The 22,810-nt window shown below is 39.7% G+C and overlaps 1 protein-coding gene across 1 annotated transcript; it reads left to right on the plus strand.

Annotated features, from left to right (window-relative positions):
* The first annotated feature begins 9,904 nt into the window (after positions 1–9,904).
* On the plus strand, positions 9,905–19,123 carry LOC107760172 (PH, RCC1 and FYVE domains-containing protein 1). The gene is made up of 9 exons (XM_016578185.2): positions 9,905–10,492; positions 11,546–11,632; positions 13,778–13,867; positions 14,007–14,093; positions 14,186–14,305; positions 15,199–17,307; positions 17,401–17,547; positions 17,781–18,319; positions 18,687–19,123. The coding sequence occupies exons 1-9, from the start codon at positions 10,445–10,447 to the stop codon at positions 18,844–18,846; spliced, it is 3,387 nt and encodes a 1,128-aa protein (XP_016433671.2). The 5' UTR covers positions 9,905–10,444; the 3' UTR covers positions 18,847–19,123.
* The last annotated feature ends 3,687 nt before the right edge of the window (positions 19,124–22,810 follow it).

Consider the following 22,810-nt stretch of genomic DNA (forward strand, 5'->3'; position numbering starts at 1 on the left):
TAATGGCTGAATTAGTGGTTGCAAACACTAATTTGTGTGTAGTATGCAACGGTTATATTATACTCCCCAATTATGTCAATCGTGTCTTAGATTCAATTACCCGTCAATTAACCACCTAGGTGAAAGTTATTACCCTAGTGTCTTTCAAACCATCTGAACAACCCTTTGTAGTTTAACTCTTAGCTTAATCTAGTTGCATTTACCATTTGTATTTTGATAATAGTAGAAGTAAAAAAAAACCCAAAAATGAGTAGAAGTGTAATTTGGAACACATACACAACTCTACACTAGATAGATACTCGATTACAAATTCTAGCTCTCTGTGGAAATCGATCCCGACCCTAAATCGGGTAAAAGCTGCTCTGACCCTCTCTCGGTACTCAATAGTAGTACAGAGTAGGCCGTGATTATCCCCCAAGCTGGTCGGTGGTCAGAGTTCTCCTCGATCTGAGGTGCCTTCGTTAGGTGGTTTGGAGGGGCCTAGTTCAGGGACCCCGAATAGACAAGGGATGGCCCTGACTGACCTTGCCAGTGCTGTGGTCGTGATTGATTCTCCTCAAGGAACGACCCTACCTTTTAAAGGAGTGTTGTATGCCAAGTACGAATAATCTCCCGATGCGGGGATGCTTGTCAAAGCCGGAAATGTGCCCGAAAGGCTCCCAACCATTTCCGACGGAGTTCCTGAGGTCGATGCTTCCCTCGTCTTTGGTGAAATGAGCAGGCTTTGTGAGCAGGTAATCTTCGCTTTCCCTATCTGTCGCTCGGGCCTCTGTTGCCTCAACCTTTTTCTTTCTAACTTGTCTTTTTTCGTGGCTTTATGCCAGGGTGCTTTACAATCAGACTTTCACCCGGTATCAGGTCGAGGTGACCCGCCTCGAGCGTGAGAAGGCTCTCCTCACTGAGCAGGTTGTCTATTCCTCGTTTGCCTTTATCTGAATATTTTGCCAGATCCCAGTGTTTTAACATCTCGGATCTGATTTTTTTTAGTTTGAGAAGGAACGCGCTCTGCTGAGGGAGGAGCTTTGGGCCAGAGACTTTGAAGTCTCCGAACTCAAACAGTGCGATAGAGAGATATCTTCCGAAAGGGATGCCCTCCAAGAGAATGTGATATTAGTTGGGCATCAGCTTAATGAGGCGAGGGAGGATAGTGGCAAGTACAAAGGTCTCTATTATGAGCTGGTGGCTGCATTATCCAGGATCAATACTGAAGCCGAGACGCTTATATCTTTGCATGGAGAAGATGCCATTATGACAAGTGCATAAGTCGGAGGGGCGCCCGAGGGGACCGAGCTGAGGTTGACTCGAGTAGTGGATATACGTGTGGGAGATATCGTTTTGCCTACTGAGTTCGAGAGAATGAAGACCTTGGAGAAGAGCGAAGTTGTCTTGCTTGCTTTTGGGGGTGCGCAGAGAAGTGGCTTAGGAGGTGACAAAAGAGAAGGTGGAGCCCCGGAGGAGAGAACGCCGTCGAAGAGAGGTTGCTAAAGGACTAGTAGTTGTCGGGATGCAACCTTTGGTGGAGACGTCGGAGACCTTCCTTTCGATGGTAGATTAAGATTCTGTTTGGTTCTCTCTTTGTAAGTTTTTTTTTCAAGACTTGTAAACATCCCCCTAGAGGTTATAAGAAGGGTTTTTATTTCTTGTTCCTCTATTCCTTTTTGCTTTCCGAAAATACTATGTGATGTTCTTTAACTTTCGAACCAGGGTCCCGTCTTCGGGTTAGACCCCCGGGCTTTACTATCATCGAGACTGGTGACGATGAGTTGTACATACTGAGTCAGTTACTTCTTACAGTAAGATGGCATTTGAGCTCTTGTGTTTTTGCTTTCAGGCATTTTTATTAGGTCGAGCTCAGTCTCGGAGTTGGATCTCGACTTGAGTTCATCTGACCCTCAAGTTTTAAGGATTTTGAGCTGGCCCTTGGGCTCTTACACGTCGGGTTGGAGCGACCTTATGTGCGGGTGGACTTGGGGATCATTAGGCTGGCGACAATGGCTCTTACGCTTCGCCCTTAGGCAGATGTAGTTAACTGTTTTTGGTTCAGTCTCTGAGTCGGGTTTCGACTCGAGCTCAATCGACCCTCAAATTTTCGTGGGTTGGCGATAGTGGCTCTTACGCTTTGGGTCGAAGTGCCCTTTTGATGAAATCTGGCGACAATGACTCTCAAGCTTTGGGTCGAAGCGACCTTTTAATGTAAGCTGGCGACAATGGCTCTTACGTTTTGGGTCGAAGCGACCTTTTAATGTAAGCTGGCAATAATGGCTCTTATGCTTTGGGTCGAACCGACCTTTTAATGCAAGCTGTTGACAATGGCTCTCACGCTTTGGGTCGAAGCGACCTTTTAATGTAAGCTGGTGACAATAGCTCTTACGCTTTGCCCTTAAGCATATATAGTTAACTATTTTGGGTTCGATCTCCGAATTAGGTTACGACTTGAGCTCATTTTGACCCTCAAGTTTTCAGATTTCAAGCTGGCGATAGTGGCTCTTACGCTTTTGGTCGATGCGACCTTTTGTGTGGGCTTTATTCTCCTCTCGTTAAGGACTTTTGAAGTAATTTTTGCCTGACTCGTCGTCGGTTCGGGAAGAACCTCGATTTCGAGCAACTTGCGGAGATGTTCGAGCACCTCGGGAGGTTTGGCTTGGAGGCTGAGTAGCTCGAAGCCTATGATTTGGAGCTGACATAGTCGAAGCTCTTTTGCCTATGACGAGGGTAGCCTATTTAACTGGTTCTTTTTGAAGTAGATTTGAAGTAATGGCCTATGATTTTGTAGAGATGGTCAGCGATGGTCGGGCATCCCCGAGTCGCGTTAGTTCAGCTGGTACAACCATGTGACCGGAGTCACTTGTGTTTGGCCGGAGCCATTTTGATCCCCAGTGATATAGTTTTGGCATCTATATCGAGTTTATGCCTTTAGTAAGGTCTTACAAGTTTTTCATGCCTTTGAGGTCTTATAGTTTTGGATACTTGTTGAGGTCTTACAGATGTTTCATGCCGTTGAGGTCTTACAGGTTTTTCATGTCGTTGAGGTCTTACAGTTTTTACATGCCGTTAAGGTCTTACAGTTTTACATGTCGTTGAGTTCTTACAGTTTTTGCTTGTCGTTGAGGTCTTACGAGACCGAGTTTGGTCGCTCGGGGTCTTATGGCCTTGGGTTTTGATAAGTCAATGGAGATGGCGCTTGACGGTAGTCCCCGAGTCGTCGAGGATTTCTTGACTCGGGAGCCATTATTTGCAAACTTTATATTGCCTCATCGAAGGCTTACGATTTTGGAGATCATGACCCTGAGGTCGCTCGATTTTTGAGATTTTGGTATCAGTCTTCCAGTGTTCATGACACCTTCGGTTTTGGAGACATTTTAAAATCTTGGTGTTGCCTCGTTGAGGGCTTACGAGTTTGGAGTTTTGACCCTCGGGTCATTCAGGTGTCGCATTGTTGATGCTAGTCTTCGAGTGTTCGGGACATTTTTGACGAAGTAGTCTTCTTTGATGAAATGTCGAGTTTTTTTGAAGCATGAAGTGCTTTGGTGAAAAGTGTTCTTTGATTACCTGGTACAAGTACACATGTCTTTGCCGTTAAAAGCTTGGCGGATATATATGCGCACAGTTCGTTCGACCGTTTGGCCATGTACATTACTTTCCCCATTGGGGTCCCATTTGGGATGCCTTGGCTTTTTTTGAGTAGATGACCTTCCGGGGAGGGCCCCCAGTATTCGAGGTGGATCTAAAAGAAATCTCAAATACTTGTTGAGTCTTTTTCAGGTGCCGAATGGCCGTTGCCTCATTAAAAACTTTGCCGGTAAAACCCTACCAGGGACAAAATCCGGCCGAAGGAAAAGAGTGCAACGAATGCTCGAGGATGTTCTCGAAATTTTACATCGGATTCCCTAGCAATAATATCGTTTTAGCATAGATATGTTCCAGTTCTTGGAAGTTGTTTGCCCTCCATAATGCCGAGCTTGTAAGACCCTTTTGCCGACTACTCCGAGAACACGGTACGATCCTCCCTAATTTTGGCCCAGCTTTCCTTCATTAGGGTTTTGGGTGTTAAGGATGACTTTCCTTAGAACCAAGTCCCCACTCCCAAAATATCGGGGGTTTGTTCTCCTATTATAATATCTTTCGATCCTTTACTTTTGGGCGGCCATTCGGACCAGCGAGGCTTCCCGCCTTTCATCCAGCAATTCGAGGGCCATTGGCATGGCCTCGTCTTTTGAGCTCTCAGTGGCATGTTGGACTCTGGCGCTCGGCTCCCCAGCCTCTACTAGTATCAAAGCCTCGGCGCCATATACTAGAGAGAAAGGTGTTTCCCCTATGCTCGATTTTAAAGTTGTTCGGTATGCCCACAATACCTCTGGCAATATTTCTCTCCACTTTCCCTTGGCGCTTTCCAGTTTCTTTTTTATGTTTTGGATGATGGTTTTATTTGTGGACTCGGCCTGGTCGTTCGCACTCGGGTGGTAGGGCGTCGATAGGATCCTCTTGATTTTGTGATCCTCGAGGAATTGTGTTACCTTGCTCCCGATGAATTGTTTCCCGTTATCACACGTTATCTCGGAAGGAATCCCGAATCGACATACGATGTGGTCCTAGATAAAGCTGATGACTTCTTTTTCCCTTATTTTTTCGAAGGCCTGCGCTTCCACCCATTTGGAGAAATATTCAGTCATAAATAAAATATATCTAGCCTTACATGGTGCCGTTGGCAGGGGTCCGACGATGTCCATCCCCCACTTCATGAACGGCCATGTCAATAAGACCGAGTGCAGCCGTTCACCGGGTTGGTGAATCATTGGGGCAAATCTCTGGCATTTGTCGCACTTCCGGAAGAATTCTTTGGTGTCCTTTTCCATGTTGTACTAATAGTAGTCTGCTCTGATTACCTTTTGGACCAAGGCATCGGCTCTAGAATGATTTCCGCAGATGCCTCGTAAATTTCTTGGAGTACATAATCTGTATCCCCCGGCCCCAGACATACGACTCGGGGGCCATTAAAAGTTCTTCTGTATAAAGTCTTGTTTTCATCGAGAGAGACTCGGGCTGCTTTGGTTCGTAGGGCCCTCGATTCCTTTGGGTCCTTGAGCAATTTTCCGTCTTTCAAATAATCAATGTACTTATTTCTCCAGTCCCATGTTAGACTGGTGGAATTAATCTCCGTATGACCTTTCTCGATTATTGATTTAGATAGTTGGACGACAGCCCCGGGGAGTAGGTCGTCCTCCTCAACAGATGATCCCTGGTTTGCAAGGGCATCGGCCTCGCTGTTCTGCTCTCAAGGTACATGGACCAAAGTCCATTCTTTGAAGCGACGTAATGTGACTTGGAGTTTGTCCAAATATCTCTGCATCCTATCCTCTCGGACCTCGTAGCTCCCATTCACCTAGCTCACTACTAGGAGTGATCGCATTTTACTTCGATGGTCTCGGCTCCCAAGCATTTGGCCAGTTCTAAACCTTCAATCATAGCCTCGTACTCGGCCTCATTGTTAGTTAATTTTGCAGTTTTTATGAATTGCCTGATCACGCCGCCCGTAGGTGGCTTTAGGACTATACCTAGTCCGGAACCTCTCATGTTCGTGGTACCGTCAGTGAACAGGGTCTATACCCCGAAAGACGTGACTGATTTCAGTAAAAGTTCCTTTTCTACCTCGGGCACAAGGGAGGGCGAGAAATCGGCCACGAAGTCTGCCAGAATCTAGGACTTGATGGTTGTTCGAGGTTGATACTCGGTATCATACCCCCCGAGCTCGATGGCCCATTTGGCCAATCGACCTGATAGTTCGAGTTTGTGCAATATGCTCCGGAGGCGGTATTTCGTTAGAACACAAATGTGATGGCATTGGAAATAGGGTTTCAATTTTCGCGATGCACTTATTAACACGAGAGCTAATTTTTCGAGGTGAGGATACCTAGTTTCAACATCCCCTAGGGTCCGACTTACGTAATAAACAGGGAATTATGTACCTTGCTCTTCTCGAACTACATGTTGCTTACCGCTATCTCGGATACAGCCAGGTATAGATATAGCGTTTTATCCACCTTTGGTGTGTAGAGCAGAGGTGGGCTAGTCAGATATCGCTTCAGCTCTTCTAATGCGCGTTGGCACTCTGGAGTCCATTCGAGTTGTTCTTTCTTTTGAGTAAGGAGAAGAAATGATGGCTCCTATCGGATGACCAGGATATGAATCTGCCCAGAGCAGCTATCCGACCTGTTAGCCTTTGCATGACCTTTACATTGTTTACCACCGTGATTCCTTCGATGGCCTTGATTTTATTGGGGTTGATCTCGATTCCCCTGTTTGATACCATGAAGCCTAGGAATTTGCCCAAACCTACTCCGAAGGCACATTTCTTTGGGTTGAGCTTCATGTTGTAACTTCTAAGGATGTCGAATATTTCCTGCAAATGAGTTAAATGGTCCTCTGTGCGCAGGGACTTAACTAGCATGTCGTCGATATAAACTTCCATGGATTTGCTTATTTGACTCTCAAACATTTTATTAACTAAACGCTGGTATGTAGCCCCTGCATTTTTTAGTCCGAAAGGCATTACATTGTAACAGTAGGTACCATACTTTGTGATGAACGAGGTATTCTCCCTGTCTTCGGGGTTCATCTGAATTTGATTGTACCCCGAATAGGCATCGAGAAAGGTGAGGGTCTCATGGCCGGTCGTAGCATCGATCAGACGATCGATGTTAGGCAACGGGAACAAATCCTTGGGACACAGCTTATTTAAGTCTTTATAGTTTACGCACATTCTTAACTTATTTCCCTTTTTGGGTACCACTACTACGTTGACCAACCACTCGGGGTACTTTACCTCCATAACGGACCCTATTTTAAGGAGTTTCGTTACCTCATCCTTGATGAATGCGTGTTTTATCTCGGACTGGAGTCTTCTTTTTTGCTTTACCGGTTTAAACCTGGGGTCGACACTTAGTCGGTGGGAGGTTATTTCCAGCGGGATACCCGTCAAATCTAAGTGGGACCATGCGAAACAGTCGATATTATCGATAAGAAATTGAATGAAATTTTTCCTGAGTTCGGGGGTTAATCCCGTTCCCAGATATACCTTACGATCGGGGAGGTGCTCAATCAAAACAGCTTGCTCCAGATCTTTGATTGTCGATTTCGTTGCATCCGACTCGTCGGGGGCAACGAAGGTTCGAGGAGCGAGGAAATCTTCTTTGTCATCTTCAGGGGTCTGTATGTTCCCAGACACGTCCGAGGTCGGGAGTATGGGGGTCGACTCCCCCTGGTAAATCACGAACATTTCTTTCGCTGCACGTTGTTCTCCGTATATGGTCGTTATGCCGTCCTTTATTGGAAATTTAATCTTCTGGTTCAGGGTTGACAGTACTGCCCTCATACTGTGTATCTATGGCCTGCCAAGCAATACATTATATCTTATGTCTCCGTTGATGACTTGAAACTTTATGTTCTGAACCGTGCCGGAAGTGTCGACTGGGAGGGTGATTTCTCCTTTTGTTACTTCGCCGGTCATGTTGAAGCCGTGGAGGACCCGGGAGGCGGGTATGATCTGGTCGAGTAACCCGAGTTATTCTACTACCCCTGACCTGATCACGTTGGCCGAGCTACCTGGATCCACGAGCACACGTTTAACTCGGACACTGTTTAAAAGAAATGAGATTACTAGCGCGTCATTGTGTGGTTCTGTCAAGGTCTAGAGATCTTTTTCGCTGAACGCGAGGGTGTCTGCGGCCACGCGGTCTCGGATTGGCCCTTATGTTGCGGCAGATATTTTTGTCCGCTTGATCATGGGACCTTGGGGAATGTCGGCCCCTCCAATAATCATATGAACGACGTGCTGAGGGATCTCTTTTTGTGCCCAGACTGGGACAACCACAACACTTTCTCCACGGTCTTCCAGGTAGTTGTCTTCACCTCTATCTGATGTTTTAGTTAGGCATTCCAACCTGAAATTTGAAGATCTTGGACAAGAACAGGTGTGAAAGATAACTTGCGTTGTGTGATGAAACCAGCAAGAAAATAATCACTATTATTCTTAGCCCCACGGTGGGCGCCAAACTGTTTACCGTAAAAATGGTAATAACAATTAAATTTGTTGATGAGACTCTAAAACTACGTGATCTATTTTTATGCTAGTTTGTTAAGAAATTGATGTTAAATACATGAGATTTAGAGACGAAATAAAGTTAAAGAGGGAGTTATAACCAAACCGATAGGCCGGTTACTTGGGACCTCAGGCTTGTCGATTTCGGACCTCGTGGTCGATCTCAAGGACTCGGCCGCGAGCTGTTGAGGGTATCCGGGGTAGGTCTAACAGTTATGAGATGATTAAAGAGAGATCTTTATGGCCAATGATAAGCAATAAATGATGAACAAATAAGAAGATAATAAATGAAAGCAATAATATCAAGAGAGTATATGAGAGAGCAAAGAGAGTGTTTTTCTGTATTCCTTATGGAGTAGCTGGAGCAACAGAGTTTACAAGAATGGTAGGAATGTCCCTTATATAGGAGGGGAATCTTAACATAGTACAAAATACATTAACTACTCGGATACGGGGATGGGACAGTTAGATATGATGTCCTGACACCCCATGTTGGTTTTAGAATAGCCCGCTAGGCTCTGTTAGTCTTAGCCAAGCGTCTTGGAAACTTCCCTCTTTTCTAATATAGCCGTTGATCTGCACTGCCCTGAGATCGGGCCCCGATGACCCTTGATAGTGAGCCTCGGCCTCAGTCTCGAACCTCGAGAAACACGTTCGCGGGGCACCATAATAACGAGGAAATTGGACATCCCCGATTTTACCGTACACACTTATCCAAACGCTTACTAAGTCTTTTATTGAAGCATGCTTATGAATAATGAATCTTGTTTTATGAATTTGACTTCGATTATTGAAATTGTGAGTCTTTTATTTGTTTTATGTTTTGTTTTTTTCAATTACGATGTTTTAATGCTATTTTTTTCTCTCTTTAATATTTAACAAATAGTGAGATAAAATGAAATGAAAAAATTAATAAGATGAATCATTTGTTCATTCGTATCGTTTTACAATTGAAAGATCATACTATTTACATGTTCTTAGCCAATAAAGTCGAAAAAATTGTATCACTCATACATACGCATTAAGAGAAACTCATTTGATTTTACGTTCATGTTAGTCAATGACTTGATTTTTTGATGTCAAATAAGTGGTCCTTCAAATTATTTTTTTCATTAAAAAAATTGATGAACTTTAAATTCTTTATTATATATCTCAAACCTGACATATTTAGTTTCGCCTTCTGCATATCCTAAAGCTAAACTAATGTTCCATTAACTTTACATAATTATCTAAATAAAAAATAATAATTTTCTCTTATCATATGTCAACTGAACATTTAAGGGCCACTTATACTTTTCATTCCTTTTTTTAAAAAAATTCTAAATTTTAAAATGAAAAATAGACTAATAAATATTAAGATTTGATGAAATGTGACTTGTACTTTTAATATCATTTGTGATAGCAGTAGTACTTCTAAAAAAATTAAGCAATATCCTAGAATATTCTAAGTGATGATAAAGTAATCAATTCAAAGTTGACTATTTTTATTGGATTAATATTCATGTAGCAATTAGAAAAGGTAATTTTTTCATATAACAATCAAATGCTAAATTTGACTCATGAACTCTGAAATTCCTGATCAAAAGAAGTGTTCTAGCCTTAAAAAAAAAAATAATAATAATTGTACAGTTAAAGTGAAGTGTAGAATTATAAGTTTGAGGGGCATGAAAGAAACATTTTGTTCTAATTAGAACTTAAATTCTAACTTTTGTTTTTTATGGGGTGTGAAACTGTGAATTGTCTAGTTTCTGGTAAGACTGTTAAAAAAAAAAAAGCATTGGAAATGTCTTTCCTTTTAATTTTCTCCTCAGAGAATTTGCTTGCTTTTTGTGTTCTTACTTTGACCCTCTCTGTACTTACGCGGACACCACCTCCTTCTTCTTCTTCAACAATCTCTCTCTCTCTCTCTCTCTCTTTCACGCGCGCACACACACACACACGCACACAAAATTCTTCCTACGCCTTGTCAAAATTTTCACTCCGCCGGCGCCGGTAACCACTCCACTAGCGGCGCCACATTTCTCCGGCTACTGAAAAACCGGCCGGAAGATTTGTTGAAAATACAAAACCACGACGATTATTGTTTGACTTAGACGACTTTTGTTTGACTTGAAGAATTGACCGGTGAAAAGCGGTGAGCGGTGGAGTTGTTCAGATCTGTAAGGATTTAATCCCTAGGGTTTGATGTTTAAAAGGTTTTTAAGGTTGGAGAGTTTTTTGAAAGAATTTTGAAGTGTGGATGGTAGTGTACGGACGAAGGAGGGCGGTGGTCGTCGGAGTAGATGATGAGCGGAGGAAGGTGGGGGAGGTGGCGGTGGTGGTGTAAAATTGGTTGCTCTTTCACATGGAATGGCAGATCTTGTTAGCTATGGTGATGCCCACCGTGATATTGACCAGGTCACCCTTTACTTTTATTATGATATTTTAGTTTTTATCAGTTTGAAGATCTTTTTGACCTTTTTCATTTGTTTGGGTACTTTAAAACATAGTAATGCAGATGTAGTCTTAGAGGGTAAAAAACTCATCTTTACGAGAAGCCTATTACAATTTGACAAAGCTTTGATTAAACCTTCTTCTTTCCGTGCGTTATTAGAAGTAATTATTGGTATTGATCTCAGCTAGTTTGGGATTGAAGCTACCTTGCCTGATTGATTCATGATTGATTGTACTTTGAAGTGAGATAGGGTGTTTGGAGATTTTGGGGCGTGGTGGCAGTGTGGCAGAGAAGAAATTCTGTATGTCCAAATGTATCTATCTGTGCTTGTCGATGCTAATTCTGAGTTGTTAATGTTTTTGAGGTTGAGAATTTAGAGAAGGGCTGTACTTTAAAGACAGGAGTTAAAGCATTGGACTCAGGAAGGATGTTATAGGGTTATTCACCAAGATGACCCTTTTCACATTTCCATGGTTCAAATTTACCAGCTTTATGTTTAGTTCAGGCCCTTAGTTGGCTGTATTAAGAAGCAGTAACACTTATCTTACTCCGATCATTACCATTTGGTTGAAAAATAAATTTTAGACCGAAATCAGTGTTTCCACTGTTTTTTTTGAAGGTAACATAGTATTTCCACTGGAATTGTGAAAGATATCCATAAATTAGTCGCATATAGAAAGTCTAGGACATGTGATCCGTTAAGATGTGATTCTTCTATTTGTTAGCTACTATTCCGAAAGGAGATAAAGTTCTGATTGCAAAAGTGTTAGAAGTTAGTGGCACAATCTCGCATATCACTAGTCTACTTGTTGTAAATTAGTGGTTGAAGCATGTGATTACTTATTAAATGATAATATGTTTAAAAGATAAATTTTTTTGTAACTCTCTTTTATTAAAAAAACTCATTTATTTATTTAACTCTTGCCCTAACTAATTCTAGTCATACATCCCACTGCATTATGATCTTGTTCCAGAAGAAATGTTTTCTCTAGACTCGTTTCTCTTACCATTGGCAGGCATTAATTGCTTTAAAGAAAGGAGCTCAACTGTTGAAATATGGCCGCAAAGGGAAGCCCAAGTTCTATCCATTTAGACTTTCTAATGTAAGTTGGCATTAGCATGGGTACACATTTTAGTTATTAGGGCTTTATGAAGTAATACTGCTGAGTGTGTAGATTTAGAGGTGTGTCATGCTTACTATATTGCATTTTATCGAGCTTGAGCTTCACCATGATCTTATGATTCTCTTGATGCTGTACAGTGTTTTTGTTTCAATAACAAGTCTCCTGCTATGTTATATTAGTATTTCCTGGGAACTTTCTACTTCTATTTTGATTTAATGAATCAGAATAGTCAAATGTTGGAACATTAAGCAGTATGGGTGAGTTTTGTATGTGTAACTATAATTCGATAAACCAGCAGTAACATTTTCAAAGGGAGTTCAAATAGTAAAACTAAATCCTAGGAAAAGCAGCGTAAAGTCATAGTTTTAGGTTTCTTAATTACCTCAATACTTATATGAATTGTACCTTTTAATGCTCTTTAATTTTCTACTAATAATTATCTTGTCTCAAAAACTTCTATGCCCACACGTGTTCCCTACCCACAACTTGATCTGGAAGCGGTTGCTTTCTTTTTCGTGCTCTTTTTCTGTTACTACATCAGCTGTTATATTGTGACAGTCTGACAGACAAATTCAACATCAAATAAAGGTCTGAACTTTCATGAAAGCCAGTAATATGTTCATCTTTCAGTTCATGGAATGGGAACTCTAACTAATCTAAATGAAATCTGGTCGATGTACTTGCGTAGGTCATGTCACAGTATGCTTAATAATTTTTTTTAAAACTATTTAATTTCTATAGTGTGAAAGAATCTAGAAGGTAATAGCATATGTGGGAGGAGATATTGTTGGAACCCCATATTCTTTCAGTAGAGTTAGATATAGAGACGAAATTCTCACAATAGTTGGATATAGAGACAACTATTTTTTTCTATAAAAGAAAGAGACTTGGGTGTATAGACAGAAAATACTGGCATAATGTGATATGAAAGGATAAGAATTTGCATTAACTAACAACTTGTTTGGATTGTTGTTACATGTCGTTTCATATCGTATTGTATTGTATTGTTTGATAAATACAATAGTTGGATAGATTGTATCGTTTGACGTTGTTTCATGATATCACGGCTAACACTATGAGGAATAAACTTGCAATATTATATTACTAAGAAAAAATAGGATACACAGTAAATCTTTTATATAAAAAAGTAGGATAAATGACAAAATATGATTAATTAATATTAAGGAAGGGTAAGATGAGAGAAAAAAGAAAGGAAACAACGCAACCACACCAAATCTGTCGTTCAATAAAGTGGCACTTTTCGTCGTTACATAACAATGGATTTAACGATGCGATACAATAAAATTTAAGTAACAATCAAAACAAACATTGTATATAAATTAACAATACGATACAATACGATGGGTAACAACCATCCGAACAAGCTGTAAGATTTGATTAAAACATGTAAACAATATGTGCTATAAGCGTTCCAAATTAATCAAAAGAGCATTTCAAATTGATACTGAATGATTTTCAAAAGGTCAGATTTTGGTTCACAATTTGGTAGGGGACTAGTGAATTGTGGCAATTTGACTTCTGAGAATGACGACATCTTCTGTTTATCATTAAAATTAAAATTTAGTCTCAGAATGTTCTTGATCCCGTAAAGTATGGTAACATTGTTCATATTTTTCACGAAGAAAGAAAAAGAAGAAATGGTGGATAGCTTTCCCCCTCCCATGTTAAATCATCGACCTTATTTATTCTTGTGCTGCAACTTTCGCTGATCATCCATTGAGAATTTGTTTAGTCTTTTAAGTGACGAGGGTCAATATACATAAACGGCACCCTTTTGAGAGGAGCTTCCTCTGAATTTTTCTAGTATATTTTGGGTTTACTCAACATAGGTGAGAAAACACTGAACTTTTTAGAACTTGTGCGCGCACTCATGTTGTGTTGCTAAAGATGTGCTTAAGCCCTTAAGGCAGGTGCAATATAGGCTTGGGACTTTGTTTGTCTAGGTGGCACTCCAGTATTGGTACCATGAGCTCTTCCTCTGCACGTTTTTTCACTAAAATGCGTCTTTAGTTGTTGCTCTGCCTCAGCAATTCTTGGTTCTTCTTTTTGCTTTTTGTCTTTTAGAACACTCTGCTCATGTTAGTCTTTATGGGAAATTTTCAGGATGAATCGTCTCTAGTTTGGATCTCAAGCAGTGGTGAAAAGAGTTTAAAGTTAGCTTCAGTGTCTAGAATCATTCCCGGGCAAAGAACTGTGAGATTATCTTCATCCATTTTCTCTACTGAATAAATTTTGCCTTTTATTTATGTAGAATACTTTACTTGAAATAATGTTGAAATGTTCCACAAATGGGATTAGCTCTTAAATCTTACCTGTGCTTTTAACTTACCAGGCTGTTTTTCGACGATATCTTCGTCCTGAAAAGGACTACTTGTCCTTCTCGCTCATATATAATTACGGAAAAAGATCCCTCGATCTGGTTAGTGATGTAGACCAAGTTTACCCTTTAATGTGACTATGTAGTTCATTTTCTGGTTTTCATTGAGTTACACATGTATCTTGTTATTTCAGATTTGTAAGGATAAGGTTGAGGCAGAGTTCTGGATCGCTGGTTTGAAAGCTTTGATATCTTCTGGACAAGGTGGGCGCTCAAAGGTTGATGGTTGGAGTGATGGAGGCCTCTACTTTGATGTAAAATTTACCTTCCTAGCTGCTTCTTTGTCTAATTATAAGAGTGGTTTACCCTGTTTCTTGTTTAATTCGTATACTAAAGGATAGAGTATTGAGAACTGATAATTCTTATTGACCTTGAATCATTTTCTGTGCATGATTCTGATTGGTATATTTAATATGAACTGCAAGTAATATTTCCATTCTGGTCTATAGTCACTACCTTAGACTGTCATCTGCCAGTTTTTCATAACACCAGTCGCTGAATATTAGTCATTTTTTTTTTTGTGTGGACAATATCTCATTATAATGTGGTATAGAATCTACCTAATAACCAATCATATGTATAAAAATATAAGATAGCAGTTCTCTACTGATTGCCAAATAGCAATAAATGCCATTGTCTAGTTCTCGATTTGGGTTTTGTCTTGGCAGACTGACTGACAACTGGTTGTGTTTATCTGTTTCTTTGGTTTGATGTTTATGCTAGCTTGTGATGATGTGTTCAGCATGAGATGTTCCTGCACAAAATTATAATAATATCTAAGAAGTGACACTTGACAGAGCTAGTGATATGTGTGAGGTGTGAGTAATGAAGTGATTAATATTATATAGATTGTTGCTTTGAATCTTGTATTTGCAATCCTGATGAGGAATATGTTTGATTTGTATTACAACAACAACAAATATAGTGTAATCCCACAAGTGGGGTATGGGGAGGGTAGTGTGTACGCAGACCTTACCCCCACCCCGAAGGAGTAGAGAGGCTGTTTCCGAAAGAAGACAAAAAAAGAAAAATGATTGCAGTCTCCTTCAGTCGATTAGTGTTTTAGTACTCCGTTTGGGTGCATTAGACTTGCAACTAATATCAAACTTCTAATGTCCTCTACAAACTGAACTGAACTATTTTGCAGGATAGTCGAGATTTGACATCAAATAGTCCAAGTTCTAGTTCTGTTAGTGCTACGAAAGAAATTAGCTCTCCAGACGCTTCCTTAAGTTCCAACCCCAATACTTCTCCTAAGAGCTATCAACCTTATAGTTTTGTGCAGTCTGAAAGGTCACATGTAGCTTTGGATCAAGCAAATATGCAAAATATTCAAGCCAAAGGATCTGCTTCAGACGTGTTCCGAGTTAGTGTTTCCAGTGCCCCTAGTACTTCTAGTCATGGTTCTGCACCAGATGATTGTGATGCTTTGGGCGATGTTTATATATGGGGTGAGGTAATATGTGATAACATTGTCAAGGTTGGACCTGAAAAAAATTCCAGCACAGTGAGCACAAGGGCAGATGTGCTTCTTCCAAGACCACTCGAATCCAATGTAGTTTTGGATGTTCATCATATAGCTTGTGGGGTCAAGCATGCTGCCCTAGTCACCAGACAAGGTGAACTCTTTACATGGGGTGAAGAATCTGGTGGCCGGCTTGGCCACGGTGTTGGGAAAGATGTCACTCAACCTCGGTTTGTTGAATCGTTGTCCTTTTGCAGCATTGACTTTGTTGCATGTGGTGAGTTTCACACCTGTGCTGTTACAATGGCTGGTGAACTATATACATGGGGGGATGGCACACACAATGCTGGGCTTCTTGGTAATGGCACTGATGTCAGTCACTGGATACCAAAGAGAATTTCAGGCCCTCTGGAAGGACTTCAAGTTGCAGCAGTAACTTGTGGTCCATGGCATACTGCTTTAATAACATCAACTGGGCAGCTCTTCACGTTTGGAGATGGAACATTTGGTGTTTTAGGCCACGGTGATAGGGAAAATGTATTGTTTCCTCGAGAGGTCAAGTCTCTGTCAGGTCTGAGGACAATTGCCGTTGCATGTGGAGTGTGGCATACTGCTGCTGTAGTCGAAGTTATCGTCACACAGTCTAGTGCTAGTGTTTCATCTGGAAAATTATTTACTTGGGGAGATGGAGACAAAAGTCGTCTTGGACATGGTGATAAAGAACCTCGGCTGGAGCCTACTTGTGTGCCTGCACTTATTGATTACAATTTTCACAAGATTGCTTGTGGGCATAGTTTAACCATCTGCTTGACCACATCTGGTCACGTCTTTACAATGGGAAGTACCGTGTATGGACAACTTGGAAACCCTTATTCTGATGGGAAGTTACCTTGCCTGGTAGAAGACAAACTTTCTGGTGAAATTGTCGAAGATATTGCTTCTGGTTCATACCATGTGGCTGTGTTGACGTCCAAAAATGAGGTTTATACATGGGGAAAAGGAGCCAATGGGAGGTTAGGTCATGGGGATGTAGAGGACCGGAAATCCCCTACTTTGGTTGAAGCTTTGAAGGACAGACATGTGAAATATATTGCTTGTGGTTCTAATTACAGTGCTGCTATATGTCTTCACAAATGGGTTTCTGGTGCTGAGCAGTCTCAGTGTTCAGCCTGTAGACAGGCTTTTGGGTTCACAAGGAAAAGGCACAATTGCTACAACTGCGGACTTGTGCATTGCCATGCATGTACTTCAAGAAAAGCAATAAGGGCAGCATTGGCTCCAAATCCAAACAAACCGTATCGTGTATGTGATTCTTGTTTTACAAAACTGAGCAAGGTGGCTGAGATTGGAATCAATAACAGGAGAAGTGCTGGACCTCGCCTTTCTGGTGAGAACAAGGACCGGTTGGACAAGGCTGAGTTACGATCAGTGAAATCAGGAATGCCACCAAATCTTGATTTAATCAAGCAGCTAGATATTAAAGCAGTCAAACAAGGTAAAAAAGCTGATACGTTTTCCTTGGGTCGTTCCTCTCAAGCTCCTTTGTTACAGCTGAAAGATGTAGTTTTGTCAACCACTGGTGATCTGCGTTGGGCAGTTCCAAAACCAGTTATTACCCAATCGGGTGTTAGTTCCAGATCTGTATCACCTTTCTCTAGGAAGGCAAGTCCACCACGTTCAGCGACACCAGTACCTACCACAGCAGGACTTTCATTCTCCAAAAGTGTTGCTGACAGTTTGAAAAAGACCAATGAGCTTTTAAATCAGGAAGTTCATAAATTACAGGCCCAGGTATGTTAAGATCTCTGTAGGTGCTTTACGTTTTGCTTGAGTTATATGGTATTTCCTATTTCCTTCTAACTGATGTACTTTTCTGTGACTTAGGTCGAGAACCTGAGACATCGTTGTGAACTTCAGGAGATGGAGCTGCAGAAGTCAACAAAAAAAGCCCAGGAAGCAATGGTTTTGGCGGCAGAGGAATCTGCTAAATGCAAAGCTGCAAAAGACGTTATAAAATCGCTGACGGCACAGGTTTTCTCATACATTTCGTGTATTTTCACACACACACGCACAAAAAACTACATACGGTACATGTTTATGCATAAGTATTTGTGTATACACGCACACAATAATGCAGTCTTTTCAAATTGAAAAAATCTTGGTTCAAGTTTTTATTTAGGTCTATTGCTTAATGACCAATTATCTCTTTGGACCCTTGTTTTTTTTTTGGCTGAATGCAAAGGTGTTATTTTCTCTTTTTACAGCTCAAAGACATGGCTGAAAGGTTGCCACCTGGGGCTTATGGCGTAGAGAGCCTTAAACTAGCTTACCTACCAAATGGTGTGGACGTGAATGGCATTCACTATCCTGATGCAAATGGGGAACGCCATTCTAGATCTGATTCTGTCGCTAGCTCTTATATGGCCTCTCAAACCAGCATGGACTTCAGTACATTTGGAATGCAAAGCCCAAGCAAATCACAAAGGGATTCTAGCAGCGTTGAAGCTATTACAAGCAATCAAATTCTGACCTCCAATGGTATAGATGATCGAGCTGAAGTTAGACTGCCTAATGGCAGTGCGGCAGAGATGCGCATCAATAGTGCCTCTGAAGCCGTTGATAATAATAATGACTCTGGGCCTTTACAAGACGATGAAAATGGACTGCAACCAAGAAATTCTCTGCCTCCTGGCAATCCTAACCAAATTGAAGCTGAATGGATTGAGCAATACGAGCCTGGAGTGTATATAACACTCGTAGCTCTTCGAGATGGCACTAGAGATCTGAAACGTGTACGCTTCAGGTAATTGACTTGATCACTTTTCGTGACTGATTTTGCTCAATTTACCAAAGATATAAAGTGGTCCTCGTACAAAGAATTTCACATTTGCTTTCTACAACACCACCCTATGGTATATCGGAAACAACCTCTCTGCCCTATTGGGGTAGGGGTAAGGTCTGCGTACACACTACCCTCCCCAGATCTCACTTTTGTGGGATTTTACTAGGTCGTTATTGTTGTTGTTATTGTTTCCACAACACCATTGGAGAAATATCCGATTTTTTTGGAAAAGTAGCTGTATTATCTATTGATCAATGTGTTTTATGCTCAGAAAACATTGCTTACAATGATTCTGATATAATAGTTCTTCTGTAATTGAATTCTACAGCCGCAGAAGATTCGGGGAGCACCAAGCAGAGACTTGGTGGTCGGAGAACCGGGAAAAAGTTTACGAGAGATATAATGTTCGTGGGTCAGACAAGTCATCGGTTACAGGCCAGGCTGCTCGGAGGTCTGAAGGGGCTCTCTCTCCGTCTTCCCAAATTTAGCAATTCGTTTAGATATATTTATTTTTAGCAATTTTTTCTTTTCTTTTCTTTTTCTACTTTTTGGTAATGGTGGGTGCTGATTGCTCGTCAAATTATTAGGGGGAAGAGCCAAAACCCTTCAACTTCCGTTTTGACCATATTCCACAAATTCCTCGACCTCTCTTTTTTGTGTTACTTTTTTGGTTCAATCGTAGTTCCTTGGGCGTCCACCCTTTTAATCATTTGTTGTATTGTAGTGTATATAATAGTATCAATCAATTATATTTGTTGCCCAGCAGGACCCGCCTCATTTCTCCTTTATTTTTGTTTTGTCTTCTTTTAGGCCGACCTTAGCTGTTGGTTATATACTGGGTCTGTCGTTGTCATTTTTAGGCCGAAAACTGATCCTATAAGCACAGACGGTAAAGAGAGTCGGATGGAAATAAATTTTGGAGTGATGATTTCCGTTATCTGTTTGGATGAGTTGGGATAAAAAGAGGAATAAAATGCAGTTTTACGACAAATTAATTTGGATTAGACACCCCCGTTTTCAGCAATTTAGGAACTAAACTTTTGCAAAGAAATGGTATGGAGCCGTGAGATCTACATTATTATACATTTTCAACTCAATCTGCTGCGCCAAATTCTACATTTTTAGTTTTACCCATTATTATATTTTTTCTACACGTGACAAGTTCTTAGTCGGGGAAGTTTAGCAAACAGCGATGCAACAGAAAATAATTGACCGCCCCTGCCCATCCCTTTTTTCCCTACCCATTATTTTTAATACCCAGTTAAATGAAATCAAACTAAAAGGTTATCCTCCTATAACAAATGTTAACACTTTATTTATTTTAAATAAATATCATTTAAAAAAATTATATTCTATACATACCTTTTAAGGTTTATAGCAAAATATTTAATTTTGGTTACCTCCTAGCCCTAAGCCACTGAATACGCTAATCAGTTACACTTTTTTTTTCTCTCTCTACTTTGATACATCCCATTCTCTTTCCCCATCCCATTAAATTTCCGATCTACTCCTCCTTCCACCGGAATTCTTCAGCTCTTTACGAATTTTGCATCGGAGTAACTGCTTTTTCTGGAAAATAACTTCGAGCTGGTGCGGATCGTCCACGAATGAACGACGAGGATTTGGGTTCGGATGTAACAAAGCTGAACACAATGAAGGTGATGCTATCTTGCACGAATTGGACATCAGCGCCATTGCTGCCTTGTTAACTAACTTCCCTGCTCTCATACAACAATCATGGTAGTTCTTTTTTCTCTCACAACGCCAGCAGGAATTGGGATTGGGATCGGAATATCGAGGGTGTATAATGCCCATAGCTCTATTTCTCTAATAGTCGAAGGAATTCTGAATTCTGCTTCTTCAGGAATTTTAATCTACATGGCCCTCGTTGATACACTAGCATCAGATTTTATGAAGGGATTTTTACCTCCTATATTCACTGTCTTTTTTCTCTCATTGTATTTCAATGTATCCCGCTGTATTCTATGTATTTCATTGTATTCACTGTCTCGCTATATTGCCATGAATGTATTCATAAGTTTTTTAATTAATATAATTTATGTATTATATAATTTCTCTGAAGATTGCTATGTTTTTGGGGTATTTTCTGTTGAGAATCTTTTGTATAACTAAAAATACAAAATTTGTGTGTTATAATTGAGTTTGTTGGGTTATATTAGGAGTCTATTATGTTAATTGATTCACTTTTCATTTTAAAAATAGTGTAATCCCCTATTTCACGCCATGAATACAGTCAAATACAATAATCTGTCCAGTTGTAATCCCATGTTTCACTCCATGAATACAGTCGAATGCACTCGAATACAACAACTGATTAGCTGGATTTCCCTGATTCACACCTATTTTTGCTACTGTATTCATGAATACAATAGCTTAAATACATCAAATACACCACATAAAATGTATCTATAATCCGTAATATAACAAATAATATCTATAAATGACTAATTACTACTAAAAGATAGTGCTTTATGAAAATTTCTCATTACTAAACCAAGCTAAACTAATGCAAACGAAGTCAAGCCAAACTAATTCAAGTTGAGCTAAGCCAAATGGGTAAAAGAAGTGGGATGGGTAATTAGTTTTAATTGAGCAAGTATATATATTGTATCTAATTTTCAAATGGGTAAAAAAAGGTAATTATTTTAAATTCAAGGGGTATTTTGCATAATTGCTCTCGTCTTCCTTCTCTCTTCTTAGTTGTTGACTAGGCAATAACAATAACAATCATACCGTTTAGAATGGACCTAAAACACCAGCGGAATGACCAGTCCAATGGGCAGGTTTTTGCTAAAAGTCTCGAGTTTGTCTGTTGATTCAAACATTTGAGTTTGTAAAGGGTAAATGTCTAGTCCAGATATCTGCTTCATTAGACCCATCATTTAAATGGATAATATGGTTCTTATCCATATTTGATCCGTTTTTAAAAAGTTCATTATCCAACCAATTTTTTAGTGGATAATATGGATGGTTAACTGTTTTCTTTTAACCATTTTGCCACACCTACTCCCAAACAAAAAGATCGTAATGTGATAACCTTTGAAACTGTGTATTCCCTTTGATTTGGACGTGATGAGACAATAAATCCATGCACGAGATCATTATTATTTTATTTGTTTGTCATCATTGTGTTATAATAATAAAAAAGTTGTATTCCAGTAGGAGAAATCAATTGCTGAAACAGTGAAGAATTGTAGCAGTTGTAATAGCAGTTGGATTTATTGAATTACTGAATTTTTTGACAATATAATTGTCTATCACACTGAATTGAATCACAAGCATCTCTATGCGCTATGTTTTTCATTGACTCCGTAGAATCACAACTTTTTTGACCGGGTCATATTGCATATTAATGTGTATTAAGCTATGTACACCATCAATATAATTTTTTATTTATTTATTATTATCGGATCACCTAAAGGATAATTAAGTTATACAACGTCTAATTCTTTGAAGATCCAGGATTTCAATTTGCATAGGATGAAAACCAAGTTTCGCTTGCAAGAGAAGAAGATGTGTCAAAATTGACTAAGTTATATAATATAAAACAATAAAGATATAGTAGCACTTTCTCGGGTCCCAAATATATGTCATCCTTATTATTATTTATTTTTATTTTATCCTTATTGTTCTAATAAGTGGAGTGTTAAATTAAATGAGACTTTTAAGAGAGTGATAAATGATAGCTCAGACAAATATGATCTAGTGATTAAGGCTATAAAATATTTTTTCTTAAATAATGAGTAAAACTTTGAGGATGATAAGACCGCAGTGATTTTGGTAGTTATTATAATAGAAATTACATGTAAATGATAGGACATTCAAATTCCAAATTTGCAAAATTTTAGCAAAGTTTCGTATGGTAGATGAATAAACAAATAATTTATGAAACATTGGACTATTATTTCCACCAAACCATCATGAAAATTTCCTCCTACTACGACAACCAAATTTTCAATTATATTTAACGACCTTTGACATTGTGCTAATTATTCGTGTAGTCTTGCATCTTGATGTTGTAAGCAAATAATTTAGAAATTATTATTTCTTGCAGTGTTTTTCAGATTTGGTAGAATTGTTTACTTACAAATGTCTTGTCGTCCAAGACATTTATACGTAGACTTTTTTCTAACCTAATAAAGTTTTCAACTCTCCTGCTCTTACTAATTAATTTAAAATTGTTATGAATAGAATTCTATTTAGAGTGAATGTCTATCTTGTGGAGAGTTTTACTTTGTGGCTAAGTCATTTTTTCCCTATAAATAGAGAGATCTTATTCCATTGTAAATCATCCCAAAATTCAATAAGAATTTCCTCTCTCTCTCTTTCTCTGCAATATTGCTCTTGTTCTCTTTATTGTTTTATAACACGTTATCAGCACGAGACTCTAACCAATTGAGTAGAAGCTTTGAGATTGAGCATAATGATTGT

This window comes from Nicotiana tabacum, chromosome 16 (assembly GCF_000715075.1).
Source record: "Nicotiana tabacum cultivar K326 chromosome 16, ASM71507v2, whole genome shotgun sequence".
NCBI lineage: Eukaryota > Viridiplantae > Streptophyta > Magnoliopsida > Solanales > Solanaceae > Nicotiana > Nicotiana tabacum.